Below are 15,676 nucleotides of genomic sequence, written 5' to 3'. Positions count from 1 at the left end.
TCTTTCTTTCTTTCTTTCTTTCTTTCTTTCTTTCTTTCTTTCTTTCTTTCTTTCTTTCTTTCTTTCTTTCTTTCTTTCTTTCTTTTTTTTTAAATTCCAATTGGCAGCATTTCGGGATGGTCTAGGGTACTCCCTTGGGGGAACTCCCCTGTCCCCATTTTGGGGGCCACTTCCAGCCTTGGGTTCAGCCAGGAATAAAAGTGTGTCCTAGACACAAGTTGCATTCCCTCCTTTGCATTCTCTCTTCATCCACCTTATAAAACATAAATCAGATCATGCGCTCCCTGTTCCAAACCCTGTTACCTCCTTTTACCTCCAGTTAGCCCCCCACCCCATCCCCGGGGTCACTGAGGATGAGACTCACTGTCTGAAATGCAAGAGCTCCTCAGAGTGGCCCCACTCGCTTTCCTTCTCTCATCCTGGCTGTTTCCCTTCCTGCCACACCAGCCTCCTCCTCGCTGTTTCTCAGGCTCATGGGGCTTTTTCCCAGCCCAGAGTCTGAGTGTTTCCTTCAGTCTGGAGCTCTTCCCTCAGACACCTACAAACTCACTCCTCACTCCACAGAGGTCTCTACCCAGAAGCCATCTCCTCTGGCCACCCAGGAAGATGGCACCTCACACCACTCATCCTCCCTGTCTCAAGCAGCCTTCCCCCAAGCACCATCCCTATCCGCGTTATACATTGACATGCTTGGTCTCTTATTTCCGTCAAGACAGGGAACCAGCAGTTAGCGTCATGGCTATGTCACTGGACCCCCACGTAGTCGACCGCGGTTCGCGTCCCGGACCCGGTGGCTTAAACTCACGCCAGGCGCGTGTGTGTGCGTGCCCAGGATCCCGAGAGGAGAATGGAGGAGAAGGGATTGTGGCGTGGTCATCCCCCCTGGGGGGTGATTTCTTGCTTTCTGTCTCTCCGTCTCTCTCTGTCTTTCTGGTGAGCGCACGCGCCCTATATCCAAAGGAAAAAAAAATGGCAGGGCTTTGCTCTTCCCCACTCTGTCCACCAGACTCCGAAGGAATGGGCTATTGAATTCTCTTCCCTCCAGCCTTTCAGCCCACAAGGCCCCATACACACGCCGAGACTGTCACCTTCTTTTCTGGCCTCCAGCCTCTACTCTTTCAGTCTATCCTGCAGATGCTGCCCTGAAGACTCCTTGACTCCTGGCCCTCTCTCCCTCACAGGCCTCCCCACTGCCACCAGCACCAAACACCACCTTCCAGTTTTTATTATGAAAATGGTATTGGTGTGTTTCTTTCCTTTCACTTCCCAAAATACGAAATTATATTAGAATATTGCATGCCTTTTTTTTTTTTTTTTGGAGAGAATTTCGCTATAGGGCGCGTACGCTCACCAGACAGACAGAGAGAGACAGAGAGACCGAAAGCAAGAAATCACCCCCAGAGGGGATGGCCATGCCGCAATCCCTTCTCCTCCATTCTCCTCTCGGGATCTTGGGCACGCACGCACACGTGCCCGGCGTGAGTTTTAAGCTACTGAGTCTGGGACGCGAACCGTGGTCGACTACATGGGAGTCCAGCGACATAGCCATTACGCTAACTGCTGGTTCCCCATGCCTTTTTTTAAGCTCTGTTCTCTTCCTTCCCGGAAAGTTCAACATCCCTTCTTTAGCAGGGATCTCAGTGAGTTCTGACCAAAACCCATTAACACCTATGCAAAAGACCACTGAGCCACCGACCCTGCCTCATATCAATTTCCAGCAAAAAAAAAAAAAAAAAAAAACAAAGAATGTGCCGGTAACAACGACAGGCCAAGGAATCACGTGAGCAGACTTAGTTGCAGGAGGGACCTCCCGTGTGCATGCCTAAGGCTGTTATTGAGCTTTTGGGAAAGTCATGAAACAATTTCGCATAGAAAAATACGCACGACTTCTCCGACGACCCAAGATCCAAACAATAGGCCCCAATTCTGTTAGCGCACACATGCGTCGTGCCTGCTGTAGGGTTAACCAGCTGACACAGGGCAAGTAAATGAACAATGACAAGCCTGAACCAAGATTCTTCTTTTTTTTTTTTTTTTCAAAACCCTTTTTTTTTTTTTTTTTTTTTTTTTTTCAAACCCCTTCCACTCAAGACAACACCCCTGGTAGTCTGGTGAGAGTGTCCACTCTACATGCTGAGAGGAGGCTTTCTTTTTAAATTTATTGCCAGAGGGCTTGTGGGCTGCCCGAGAAAGACAAAGAGGGAGGGAGGATGTCACAATCCCTTCATTTCTCCACTCCCTTGGGACTTGGGGTATACACACACGCATGCATGTGTGCTTGCATTTCAAGTCTCCAGGGCTGGGACTCAAACGACACGGTCAATCATATGGGACCCAGCTTGCCACAGGGCCGGCCAGCCTGTGATCAGGTCTCTGCAGCTTCACAGGCAACCTGGGAGACCTATAAAACCTAGTATGTCACTAGATAAACTCCAAGTGGCACAAAAAAATGGGGAGTCTGGGTGGGGCAGCTTTGACTTGAACCCTGCTCTGCCACCTTCTGGTGGGGTGAAGCCGCTCAGCTTCCCTCAGCCTCCAAGATGGAGTTCTCATTCGTATAAACAGGGATTGTGGTCCTTAACTCACAAGGGCCTACAGGACTCCAGCCAGGCGCACGAGTGTGTTGTAAAGGTGTGATATCCCCAGCACTTCGGGCTCTCAGAACCATTCCAGCAGAGGGAGCAGGTGAGTGAAGCTTTGGCAGCAGAAGCAGGTAGCAAACCTACCCAAACAGTCCAAAGGACCCAAATGGTCTTTACCAGTGGAAAAACTGAGGATATCTTTTTTAGGTTTGCTATAGGACATATGCACTCACCGAAGACAGAGAGGCGAGAGACAGAGAGAAAGCGAGAAATCATCTTCCATTGAGGATGGCCACACCACAGTCAGCCATGTGGGATCCAGCTGCCTTACCCATCACGCTGCCCAGCTGGCCCAAGAGACCTAATACTGATAGAGTACCTAGGATGTGCTGGGAGCCACGAGTGCTCAGAATCATCCCCTTAATCCTCACAGCCATCTTGCTGGTGAGAGGCAGTTCTCATGCCCCTTTTCAGAGGGAATTGAGGCTCTGCAGAGGCCAAGGCCATGTGCCTAAGATCATGTGCCAAGGTGCAGACAGAGCTGGGATTCGGATCCAGGTCCGTTCAGCTCTGTACGTCAGTTTTCTCTGTTCAACTGAGGAATCATCCCCTCCCGTTATGTGGTGGTGAGAACAAAATAATACGCTCAACGTGCTCAGACCAGGCCCCTGCATGTAACAGTCACTGAGCGAGGGTGAGTGCCTCCTGCGTGTCCATGCCGGGCTGGGCCCTGGGGTCTGCAGATGGGACAGCGTGCCCTGCTCGAGGATCACCTGCTGTGGTCAATGCCCATTAAAGCCCAGGTGTTGGGAACCAGCAGTTAGCGTAATGGCTATGTCGCTGGACTCCCACGTAGTCGACCGTGGTTCGTGTCCCGGACCTGGTGGCTTAAAACTCACGCCGGGCGCATGTGTGTGCATGCCCAAGATCCCGAGAGGAGAGTGGAGGAGAAGGGATTGCGGCGTGACCATCCCCCCTGGGGGGTGATTTCTCGCTTTCTGTCTCTCCGATTGCATGGACAGAGGGGGCGGGGGGTGCTGTACTCTCAGAAGGCAAACACAGGCCCTGGTAAAGGGAGAGGGGCTCAGTCGAAAGACAGGGGACAGGGTCACTGCTGTCCCTTCACCCCAGTGGACGGAAGGCTTCATACTCCGAATCTGTTCATTTCTTTCTTTCTTTTTATTTTATTTTATTTTATTTTTGCTATAGGGTGCGTATGCTCGCCAGAGAGACAGAACGCCATCCCTTCTCCTCCATTCTCCTCTCGGGATCTTGGGCACGCACACACACGCGCCCGGCGTGAGTTTTAAGCCACCGGGTCCGGGATGCGAACCGCAGTCGACTATGTGGGAGTCCAGCGAAATAGCCATTACGCTAACTGCTGGTCCTGTGAGTCTGTTCATTTCTAAGAGAAGGAGAATTAAACGAGTCCTTGGGAGTCAGGGCTGAGAGAGACGAAGCTGCAGCTAATTAAGGGCCGGGGCAGGCTGGTGTGCAGAGGAACCTTGGAAGAACTGACCAGCCTCCCTAGCTGTACGGCCTCAGGGAATTCTGACCTTTAGTTCCCTCCTCAGCTAAGGAAGATAATGATGACACATTATTCACAAGGGAGCCCCAAGGACTCAGCAAGATAATACCTAGGGAGGACTCAAGGCCAGCCCTCCAGGAGCCCATAATAAACAGTTACTGCCGCTAGCTTACTGCACAGGAGGGGCCGTGAGTCACCAGAAACCCGAGCAGGTGGTGTCCTGTGTGCTCAGTTGCTTCTATCAGGTTCCCAGGGGGCTCTCAGACTCTTAGGAACCACTAGCTTGGGCTGTGACGGCATGCAAGCAGACGCCGGGAGAGAACGTGCCCAGCGGTTAGAGGTCAGCAGAGGAGGGGCTGGCCATTGCTCTGCCATGGAGGCTGGCACTCCAGGAAGAATCTGCATCTCCCAGGTCCTGACTGTCGTGTGTGCAGTGTTGATCACGGGCCGCGTTGCAGGCACCGTCTCAAATGCTTTCCGTGTTGCATCTCCTTGAACTGCCTGGCCAACGTGTGTGTGGGGTCATTGCAGGTGGAGGAATTGAGGCCCCAGAGGCCAAGTGTGGAGATGAAACTGGAGCTGAGGAGGAAGCTGGGGAAATGGAAACACGAGGTGACATTGCAGAGGAAGTTGCTTGAGGAAGGGGAGTCGAGGGTGCCATGTGGTGCGGGTGACGTTGGGATGTGGGGTGGGTGTTGGTAGCACCCTCCAAACACGAAGGGCAAGGGAGGCGCTGGTTTGCCGTGGAGTGATGAAGTTCATTTCCAAGACAGCAGCTCTTTATGTGCTTGCAGCTCCGCCACTAGTTATACTGTGTCTGTTAATTCGCTCACTGTCCTCTGGGTCCAGCCCCCACTGGCCAACAGAGCCCTTTGCACATCCCAGTTGCCCAGTCGACGTATTCTACGGCGGTAACATCGGATGAGGTCACCTCTGGGCAACTCGAAGGGTGGAACCAGACTATCTCCTAGCTGTGTGACCTCAGGCAAGTGGTATACACTCGCTGGTCCTCAGTTTTGTTCCTTGTGAATGGGGGGCCTGCAACAGAACCTCCTCATACAGATGTCATGAGGAGGAAATGAGCGAGCACTTCCAACAGTGCCTGGTACATGGTGACACTCCACAAGGGTGACACCTCATGGTTATTGTTCTAGTTAATGCAGAGAGAGAGGCAGAGACCACAGGACACAGAGGTCGCCACAGGAAAAGCCCACCCCAGGATGTGGGAACGCAGTATCCTCAGATGGGGCTTCTACTGCCTTGCTATAGATTCAGCTTCCCTGCCGTCCTGTCCTCATCTGCCGGTGAACGCGGGCAAAGCCAACACACACCAGGGTGCGCGGGCACCTCTGAATAACCCAGGTGTCTCCCATGAAAACATCTGGCACCAGGACAGGGAGCAGAGGTACTCACACTCCACAGACAGGTTGAAGGCGGTGGCCCTCTGGCCGTACTGGTTCTCAGCCACACACCAGTACTCCCCGTCATCCTCAGGTGTGACAGCTGGCAGCTCCAGCTGCAGCTCGCTCTCATAGATGACCGTGGCCAGGATCTGCTTCTCCTTGAAGATGGTGAGAATAGGGTCTGGGTTGCTCTCTGTGGAGCACAAGATGGAGACTGTCTCTCCCTCCACGGCCACCATTGTCCCGTTCACCGTCGGCTTCCAGGGTGCATCTGGGAGACAGGGTGGGAGATGGTCAGAAACTAGAAGGTACTTGGGGCTGGCAGGTGACATGGGGGTTAAGGACACTGGACTCCCACATGGCCGACCATGGTTCGAGTCCCAGACCTGTGTGGCTTCCTTTCTCACTTTCTCTCACTCTCTCATGCGCTCTTTCTCTGGTCAAATTAAAAAATAAATAAATAAAGTTAAATTGAAAAAAAGAAAAAGAAAGAAACTAGAAGGTACTTCTGCCAACCAATTCTCACTCCCAGATGTGACCCCAGATAGCCCCAGACTAGCACACGAGTTCAGGAGGGTTCAAGTAACCCCAGCCCTGAGTGTCTTGTTTACAAGAACAGGGCTCTGCTGCTAGAATGCTTGTCTTGGGATTCTGGCTCTACTTCTTCTCAGCAGCGTGAACCTGTTTTAACCTCTCTGGATCTTACTTTTCTCATCTGGAAAATGGGCTTAATAATAGTTCCAACCTCGCAGGGCAGATCATCCAGCATGCACTGAGAACTTGAGGAGCGACAGACAGGCACTGGGGTAGCTTGATAGTCTTTGTGGGAAGATGCTATATACATAAATATATTTAGGGCCAGCCGGTGGCACGGTGGTTAAGGTGGCTGGATCCCACATGGCTAACAGCGTGATTTGATCACAGACCAGGTGCATGTGTGTGTATGCCTAAAGTCCCAAGAGGAGAACGGAGCAGGGATTGCTACATGGCCATTCCCCTGCGGGGAAGTGCTTTTGCACTTTGTCTCCCTTTCTCTCTCTCTCTCTGTCTCTCTTTCTGACGAGTACAAGTGTCTCATAGAAAAAAATTTTAATTGTATATATACTTTGCAAGATGGAGAGAAATGCTATGAAAGAAAGTAATGAGGAAGGGGTTGGGAAATTGAAGTCATGACAATGTTAAGTGGGATGGTGAAGGCCCAGCCATAGTGGCACAGGCAGTAGGGAGCTGCTGCACGAGCCCCGGTCAGTGGTGTCTGTTTCTTTCTCTCTTGAAATAAACTTTGTAAAAGAATTAAATGGTGAGGCGAGGCTTCAGTGAGGCTAGGCGGTGGGCAGTCCCAGCCCTGGGACTCTGGAGGGGAGAGCATGTGTGTCGAGTGCTCAGGAACTGCTGAGTAAACGTTGGCTGTGGCTGTCATCGTTATTATCCCCTGTCCTGGGCACTTTGCCTCAACAAATATTTGTGAGTAAATGAATAAATGGCCCCTCCTTGGTTCCTAGCTAAGAATCCTGTTCTGACCGGCCCCTTTGCAGGACCCATAAAGTACATGTGCACACAAGGTTCTGAGTGAGGACTGGGGTCTCCTCCAGCCTCCCATTAGAACTACAATGGGGCACGGGACCAGCAGTTGGCATAATGGCTACATTGCTGGACTCCCATGTGGTTGACCGCGGTTCGAGTCCCGGACCTGGTGGCTTAAACTCACGCCGGGCACATGTGCGTGCATGCCCAAGATCCCGAGAGGAGAATGGAGAAGGGATTGCAGCATGGCCAGTCCCCCTGGGGGAGGGGATGATTTCTCACTTTTTATCTCTCTGTCTTTCTGGCGAGCACATACACCCTATAACAAAAACCTCTATAAAAAAAAAAAAAAAAACTACAATAGGGCTCTTTTCAAAACGCAGATTCCTAGAGCCAGACTGGGATGTACTCTCAGACCTGGTAGGGCTGCCCAGGGGATGGTGTAACAGGCTTTTCTATTCTAGGTGGCGAGGACAGAATCCGCATCTTGCCATGTGTCTTCGGATGGACAGTGGTGCAGAGCAAGTGACCTCCAACACTCATGGCAAGAATGGGGGAACACCTCCACCTGGTTCTTTCCTCTCCGACCCTGCCTCGGCCATGCAGGACCTGGGTGTGAGGAGCTCCTGTCTCTCCGCCGGGTCTGGCGGGTGCACGCGGCAGGCGACTCACACATGACGCTGAGCTCCACTGTGCGGTTGTCCTGGCCGTATGCGTTCTCTGCAAGGCAGGCATAGACGCCATCCTCCGCGGGGGTCACCTCGTCTAGCTCCAGCAGCAGGCTCTCAGTCACCGCCTCCCGGAGCACGGTCCCGTCGCGCATCCAGGTCAGCAGCGGCAGCGGGTTGCTGTCAGCCCCACAGACCAGGCTGATATGGGAGCCCTCGATGGCCTCCACCGAGGAGTTCATCTCCACGATCACAGGAGGGTCTGAGGCCCGCGACACGCTGGATCAGCCAACAGGGGCCGCAGACGCAGCCTGGCCCTGACGCCGTTGGCCTCCCTAGTGGGCATGAAGTGTAGCAGCGACACCTGCACCCAGGTGCCCTCGTCCTCGCGCAGACGGCCCAGCACCGCCGGCTCCCCCAGCCCCTCGTGGCCCAGCCAGCTGAGCTCCGGGCGCAGCTCGGGACAGTTGTCCGGCACCATGCAGCTGACCTCCACTTCTGTGCCCGCCACCACCTCCGGGGGGACCACGATGTTGGGGGTGTCTACAATGAGGTGGGAATAGGAGAGCTGGGGAAGTGGCACTGGGCTACGACGTGTCACCCCCACCTTGTCCAACTCCGTTTCTGGTGCCTTGTCCCTCCCCTGTGCCTGGATACAGAAGAATAAGAGGGACGTGGTCTGCGTCCTGCGGGGTTAACCTGGCCAGTCCTTCCAGCGATGGGGGCGTGGGGGCAGTGCTTCGCTCATTTACTGAGGCCACAGCCACTATGGGGTAAAAGAAGCCTCCAGACTGTCACTTTGTCCCTGAGGCCACAGCCACTGTGGGGTAAAAGATGCCTCCAGACTCTGTCACTTTGTCCCTGAGGCCACAGCTCTTCAAACCCCATCACTCTGGCTCTCGGGTCAGTGCTCTGAATGCTCTAGTGTCACCCTTCGGAAACCGTCTCCTGCCCCGTGTTTCCTTTGGTTACCCCTCCACCTGCGCATGTGAGTGTGTGTGGTCTGTGTGTGTCTGTGAGCATGTATATGGTGTGTCCTGGGTGTGTGCATGGTCTGTGTGTGTGTGTACAGTCTGTGCATGTGTGGCGTGTGAGCATGTGTGTGGTGTGTATGTATGGTATGTGTATGTGGTCTGTGTCTATCTGTGAGCACGTGCGTGGTGTATGAGGTATATATTGTGTGTGTGGTGTGTGAATGGTCTGTGCATATGTGTGTGTATGTGGTCTGTGCATGTGGGGTGTGTGTGTAATCTGCATGTGTGTATATGTGTGTGGTCTGTGCATGTGTGTGTGTATATGGTTTGGGCATGTGTGGTATGTGATCTGCTTGTGTGTGTATGTGTGTGGTCTGTGCATGTGTGTGTGTGTATGGTCTGGGCATGTGTGGTGTGTGATCTGCATGTGTGTGTGTGATCTGCATGTGTGTGTGGTCTGTGCATGTGGGGGGGGTCTGGGCATGTGTGGTATGTGATCTGCATGTGTGTGTATGTGTGTGTGGTCTGTGCATGTGTGTGTGTATGGTCTGGGCATGTGTGGTGTGTGATCTGCATGTGTGCATGGTCTGTGCATGTGTGTGTGGTCTGTGCATGTGTGTCTGGGCATGTGTGGTGTATATGATCTGCATGTGTGTGCGGTCTGTGCATGTGTGTGTGTATGGTCTGGGCATGTGTGGTGTATATGATCTGCATGTGTGTGCGGTCTGTGCATGTGTGTGTGTATGGTCTGGGCATGTGTGGTGTATATGATCTGCATGTGTGTGCGGTCTGTGCATGTGTGTGTGTATGGTCTGGGCATGTGTGGTGTATATGACCTGCATGTGTGTGTGGTCTGTGCATGTGGGGGGGGTCTGGGCATGTGTGGTATGTGTGATCTGTGTGTGTGTGTGTGTGCGGTCTGTGCATGTGATATGTGTGTATGTGGACATGTGTGCAGTGTGTAGTGTACCTGTGTGTTCTCTTTCCACACCAGGGTTGTAATCTGGCTCCTCACACAGACTCAGTCCTGCTGGGGAACCTGATTCCGAGGGCTCCAAGCGATGGGGCCTCATAGCAATTCGGCAGTAGGAAGGCCTGAAATCGGCAATAGACTTTATTCCTATCACCAGATTGGGCCGAACTACATTTTTGTTTGGCCTACAGGATTTTTTTAAAAATCTGAATTAGCAGCCAATACTTAAAAATTAGATTACACTGAGAAATCAACAAGTCTGGTTTCTCTTGACAGTTTGGAAAGCCGGGCAGCAACGGCCCTGCGTTCTGCTGGCCAGAGCTGGGTGCCGTGTGCCAGGCACTGCTCTGGGCACCCGGCAGCTGTTCACCACTGGCGTTAAGTGCTGTTCTTATCTCCAGTTCACGGAAGAGGGAACCAAATCCCAGGGAAGTTAAGTAACCAGTCCAAGGTCACCCAGCTAGGGCCGGGACCCAGAGACCTTGCCCCTAGCCCCTAGGTCCTACTGCTTTTCTCCAGGTGTTTCTAGAAGAGTAACAGCAACAGCCACAGTTCTGTTCTGAGGGCAGCAAGACTATTCTGGGCCCCGGGTTGTTATTTCTGTCATCTATGTGCCTTGTGGTCACTGAGGTTTGCACCCGAATCAACACCTCTGGGACCAGCCATCCGATCCCTGCGGGGAAGGTGCTGGGGCGGGCTTCCTGCTGCACCCTGCCTGCGCCAGCACGGCCCCAGCCCTCGGTGCCCACGCGGCCTCTGGGGGACTCACTGATGATGTCCAGGACGCTGTGCTCTGAGAAGGTGTACTGGTTGTAGCCCCCCAGGTCCCCGCGGAAGTAGTACTTGCCGCCCAGCTCTGGGCTGAGGTTGTTGAGCAGGAGGGTGCAGTTGCGCAGGCCCAGGTCCCCCAGGAGGCGGCTGCGGCCCTGGAAGCTCTCGTGGACGATTTGGGTGCGGGACTTGAAGACCACCGGGGGGTAGTTCTTCGGGTAGGGGCTGTTGAAGTACCAGACGCCATGTACCACCGCAGGCCGCAGCTCATCGGGGAAATCGAAGCGGCAGGGGATGGAGACGCACGTGCCCTCGAAGGCCGAGATAGACGAAGGCATCCAGGCACCCCAGTGACCCCCTCGAGAGGCTGTGGGCGAGCAGGACCACTGAGGCTGGGGGACATGTCTTACCCAGATCATCCCTCCTGCTCCCATCACCTTCCACCATCCTGGGGGAGAAGGCCAGCGACCCACAGAAACACACCCAGCTTGCTCAGGGCCAAGGGCCCTGGATCCCCTGCACCCTCCAGCCATTACCTGAAATCATAATCCAAAACAGGGGCAGCGCCGTGAGGAATATCATTTTGTACAGCAAGCGAGTGAGAGCTGCAGAGAGAGAGGGCAAGACTGAAGGCCAGGGCGTGTGAGAAGGGGTGGCTTGTCAAGGCCTCAGGAAGGAGCCTGTTCAGACGTGAGTCGCTGCTGCTATTTATTTAGAATTACAAACATTTCCATGGCATCGGCCCCATGCCAGGCCTCAGTTCCTTACTCTGCAATATTAACCCACTGGGTCCCTTTGAGATAGGCGCAATGATTATCCTCATTTTCTAGCTGAGGTCCAGAGAGGTTAAGTAACTTGCCCCAGGCCACACAGCTGGTCTGTGGTCTTAACCACCAAGCCAAACTCTCTCCATAGGATAGTGATATGGCTGATAATTAGCCTCAGCAGCATCCTGCCTCTGGGGATCTCGAGAAAGGAAGGATAGAACCCAGGCTGAACCAGTTGCAGAAAGTGGGAGGTGGGAAGCCAGGAGGAAGAAGTTGGTGCCCTGCCACGCACCTCAGTCTCCCTGAGCTGGGGATATCTCTGGTCCCACCTGAAGCCGCCAGCCAGGTAACCTGGAACAAGAGTCAGACAAGTGTAAGGGTTGGGGATCTGGGTTGGGGAGCTGAGCACCCCATTTCCCCCTCTTTAGGTGTCTGCTATGGGTTAGGGCCTGTCGTAAATGCCCCGTGTGGGCTCTGTTCCCGGATGCTTGGGACCCTCCCACACAGCCCTGAGGCTACTCTACGGCCTCACCTCCCCTCCCTGCCGTCCCCCCTCCCAGACTGGGATGTGGAGAAGTGCGAGGAGTGGAGAGGGAGCAGCAGCATCCGGGGGGCCATAGTGAGTGGGGTGAGGGAGCAGATGCCCCACGGCCGAGGCCTGGGGGTGGCAGCAGGGACCTGGCCCCATCAATGACCGGGTTTCACAGCATCAGCATTCTCGACATGCCGTGTGAATTCCTGCCGCCCTCTCCCACCCCACAGATGGCCCTGGTGTCCCCACCCTCACCAGAGGCCAGCGCCCATACAAAAGAGCCCTGTTCCCTCAGGAGGAGGGTGTCTCATCCTGGGGGGCTTCTGGAGTAGGTGGGGAGTGAGAGGGAAGTTGGGCACCCCTGGGGCAGGAAGCACTCAGGGTCGGGGCTAGTGAGCCCCGGGCACCCAGCTGCCCTGTGGGTCGCCTCAGGGTTGGAGCCAGGATTCCCAAGTGGCGGCTTCCCCAGCCCTCGCTGCCCTTTTCCAACAGACACGAACGTGTGCAGTCAGACACAGGCCGACGCTGCCATGAACTGTGACAGATCTCGGCTTGGGCAGAGAAACAGGCTCGCCGGGCAGTCCGCTGCACGCGTGTCACATGTGTGCAGGCACAGAGCCCCTGCTCCCTGGAGACGTGGCAGCATGCACACAGTCACACAGGTGTGCCTGGACCGCCCTCCCTCTTGCCCACCCTCCCTGGACAGACATGGCCTGGCATCCGGGCACACACGCGTAGCCCTGACAAGGACCTGCGCACACACTGCGAGGCGGAACGAGAGATGGGCCCACCCACCAGTGATGGACACCTCCTGGCCCCTGGCAAGAGACAGACACAGGAGAGCGTCCCACACCGTTTGGGCAGTCATGAGGAGCAACATGGAGACCGAGCATTCGGAACGGGGCACAGACGGCTCTTAGGGGGGGGTGAGAAGGTCTCGGCTGTCATAGTACAAGGGCCGCGGTGCACCAGAGTGTGTCTGTGCGGGCGGCCTCTCAAGGGAGGCGCGGCACCCGCAAAAACACGTCTGAGAGTTTCTTCAGTGAGACAAGATGAAGAAAGCTGAGAAACACTGACGTAGGCTGAGACTCACACGAGGGAGGTGCGTGGGTGGGCGTGCACGAGCGTGTGCACACACAGACGCACACGCCTGATGTGTGCCCGGGTGCTAGAACTCGCTCTCACAGCCTAGTGCCCCCCACCACCTCCAGACGGCAGCAGGCAGGTGTCTGTGCACCTGTTCACCCCAGCCCCAGACCACTTCCACTCCACCTGCCCCAGATATGGGCCCCCCGGAGGCTGCTCCTGCAGGACCTCCTGCCAAGGGATGCCCAGGAGGGCCCCCCGCTCCTTATCTCTGTGTTTTTTTCCCACACCCCCACACTGTTTCCGCCATGGGCTCCGTCCACCCACAAAGCGGGCCCAATAATACTCTACCCTGTCCTAAATTAGTGGCCACGCACGGTCGCCCTCCATGGCCCAGAGCACCTGGCCTTGCTCACGCTTGGGCGTCTCTGGCCTATCGTCTCATCCTCCCATCCTCTCGTCCTCTCCCCCAGCCCGGCGCTCTGTCCCGGTCCCGTGCCCAGCCCTTGCCACTGTGGTACTCACTTGGAGGCTCTTGCTTCTGCACCCTCTGCTCGGCCGGCCCAGCTCATAGTCCCCTGGCCTCCCAGGGTCTAGGCCCCCACTTGCCGGCCCCTCCCCTCCCCCTGGGTGCCAGGGGCCGCCTGCCTCCAGGGCCCAGCTCCTCCCTGCCCCTGGGGGAGGGGGGCACAAAGAGGCCCTTGTCACCGCAGGGCTCCGACTGGACAGCCTGATGCCTGGGTTCTACTAGCTCCTTCCTGAAGGGGGGTGGGGGGCTACTCATTCCCCCTCCTCCATCTCTGTGCACCCTGGTTCTGCATCCCGTGGGGGACGGGCAGTCTAATCCTTCTGGAAGTCCCAGTAGAGCGATAGAAGGTGTTGTCCTCAGGGCTCTTGGTGGTAACGTTAGGTGTAACCCAGTCCCGAGAGGCCATCAGAGGCTAGCGTGGGCAGGAGGAGGAGACAGGTCCTCCCCACCCTCCACTTCAGTGTCACCTCCTCCCTCTCTGGAGTCACTTCCCCTCCGTCCTCCTGGCCTGTTTTCTTGTTGGCTCTTCTGGCCATCTGAGCCGACCTTACGTGCTGCCTCTGCTCTCAGGAGAACATGACCCCACGAGCCCGAGCGCTCCATTGCACTCCCTCGACTCCGCCGCAGAGCTCCCGGTGCCGAGCTGGGCCTCCGGCAGGGAGTACACAGCTGAGCACGCTCCTCACACGCTCTGTGGCACCTTTACAGACAGGGCCTTTGCCCCGGTGGTGCCACCTTCTTGGACTGCTCTCCCCATCTGTTCCCCACTGGCCCCTCCGCCCCTGAACACAGCCTGCTCATCCTCAGGAAGCTCCTCCGCTTAAATGCCATCCTTCCTTGCAACCCGGCAGCATTTTGCTAACCTGCACCCTTGGTGGGCTTCCCAGCCAGCCCACAGACCCTCAGAGGGCAAGGTTTTGGCAGAATTCTGTCTGTCTTGCACCCTCGTATCCCCTGGAGTAGTGTTTGGTGAGCAGGGGGCTGTGAGACTATCTGAGCTGGGTGAGGACCTCAGGGTTCATCACCGGCTGCCACCTTGGCCCTCCCTACTGGTCAGGACCTTTGCGAGGTGAGCAGGAGATGGTGTGATGAGCTATCCAGCCCGACAAGGGCCTCTCCTGTCCTCCTTCAGTTCAGCCTAGTGGGGCAGGAGGGTCCTTTCTCCCAGGGGAGAACCCCGGGGGTGAGGAGCAGGGAAATCCCTCAGTCGGGGAGGGCTGGAGGGGGAGGGAGAGTCCCACCCCCCATCTCAGGCTTCATGATGTCAGACTCTGCCCGTGCCTTTCCCAGTCCGGGACGATGAGCTATCCAGCCCGACAAGGGCCTCTCCTGTCCTCCTTCAGTTCAGCCTAGTGGGGCAGGAGGGTCCTTTCTCCCAGGGGAGAACCCCGGGGGTGAGGAGCAGGGAAATCCCTCAGTCGGGGAGGGCTGGAGGGGGAGGGAGAGTCCCACCCCCCCATCTCAGGCTTCATGATGTCAGACTCTGCCCGTGCCTTTCCCAGTCCGGGACAAAGGCCCTTTGAAAGTGGGGTGGGGCTTGAATGCCTGGGTCCTGGAGAAGACAGGGGCCTGGTGCCTGGGCTTGGGGGGAGGATGCTGGGACCCTGAGGTATTCATAGGCCACGGCCTTCCGTGTCAACACCAACTCCAGCAGAGTTGTGTGCAGTCTGAGACTCCCTTTCCTAGCTCTCCGGGTGGGAACCGAAGACTGCTTGGTGTGGCAGGGGGCACGGAGAACCTTGGTGGCCACTGCTGAGGTCTGTGGTGAGGCAGGTGGGGGGAGAGAGTGAGAGGCCAGGAGAGGGAGCCGGGGAACTGGACCCAGGTGCTCTAAAGGGGATGGAGCCATGCAGACCCAGGGCCAGTCCTGCCCTGATCTTCCTGCAGAAGCAGGTGTAGTTTGCAGGGCCGCCCTAGCGAGCTGCCACATACGGGGTGGCTTAAAAACCGGGTTTTTTGGAACCAGCAGTTGGCGTAATGGCGATGTCGCTGGACTCCCATGTAGTCAACCGCATGTCGAGTCCCGGACCCAGTGGCTTAAATTCACCCCGGGTGCGTGTGCGTGCGTGCCCAAGATCCCAAGAGGAGAATGAAGGAGAAGGGATTGCGGCGTGGCCATCCCCTCTGGGGGGTGATTTCTCGCTTTCTGTCTCTCTTTCTGGCTAGTGCTCGCTCCCTATAGCAAAAACCTATCCAAAAAAAGAAAAAGAAAGAAATGAAATAAATAACAGGTTTTATTGCCTGACACTTCTGAACACCCGAGTTCCACAATCAAGGTCTTAGCAGGGTTGGTTTCTCCAGAGGGCTCCGAGGGATGAATCTGTTCCAGGCCTCTTTCC

The 15,676-nt window shown here is 55.7% G+C and overlaps 1 protein-coding gene across 1 annotated transcript in view; it reads right to left on the bottom strand.

Annotated features, from left to right (window-relative positions):
- Positions 1-13,403, bottom strand: part of MAG (myelin associated glycoprotein) — an 18,040-nt gene extending 4,637 nt beyond the window's left edge. Inside the window, 7 exon segments of the mRNA XM_006171622.2 lie at positions 5,524-5,784; positions 7,710-8,021; positions 8,024-8,248; positions 10,422-10,790; positions 10,960-11,028; positions 11,483-11,541; positions 13,334-13,403. Coding sequence (XP_006171684.1) covers positions 5,524-5,784; positions 7,710-8,021; positions 8,024-8,248; positions 10,422-10,790; positions 10,960-11,005 — 1,213 coding nt within the window. The 5' untranslated portion in view covers positions 11,006-11,028; positions 11,483-11,541; positions 13,334-13,403.
- Positions 13,404-15,676: the final 2,273 nt, after the last annotated feature.

The sequence above is a fragment of the Tupaia chinensis genome, unplaced genomic scaffold, assembly GCF_000334495.1.
Source record: "Tupaia chinensis unplaced genomic scaffold, TupChi_1.0 Scaffold149922_1, whole genome shotgun sequence".
In the NCBI taxonomy this organism is placed as follows: Eukaryota; Metazoa; Chordata; class Mammalia; order Scandentia; family Tupaiidae; genus Tupaia; species Tupaia belangeri.
Note: the sequence above shows the minus strand (reverse complement) of the source record. Positions and strands in the feature narration are given on the sequence as shown.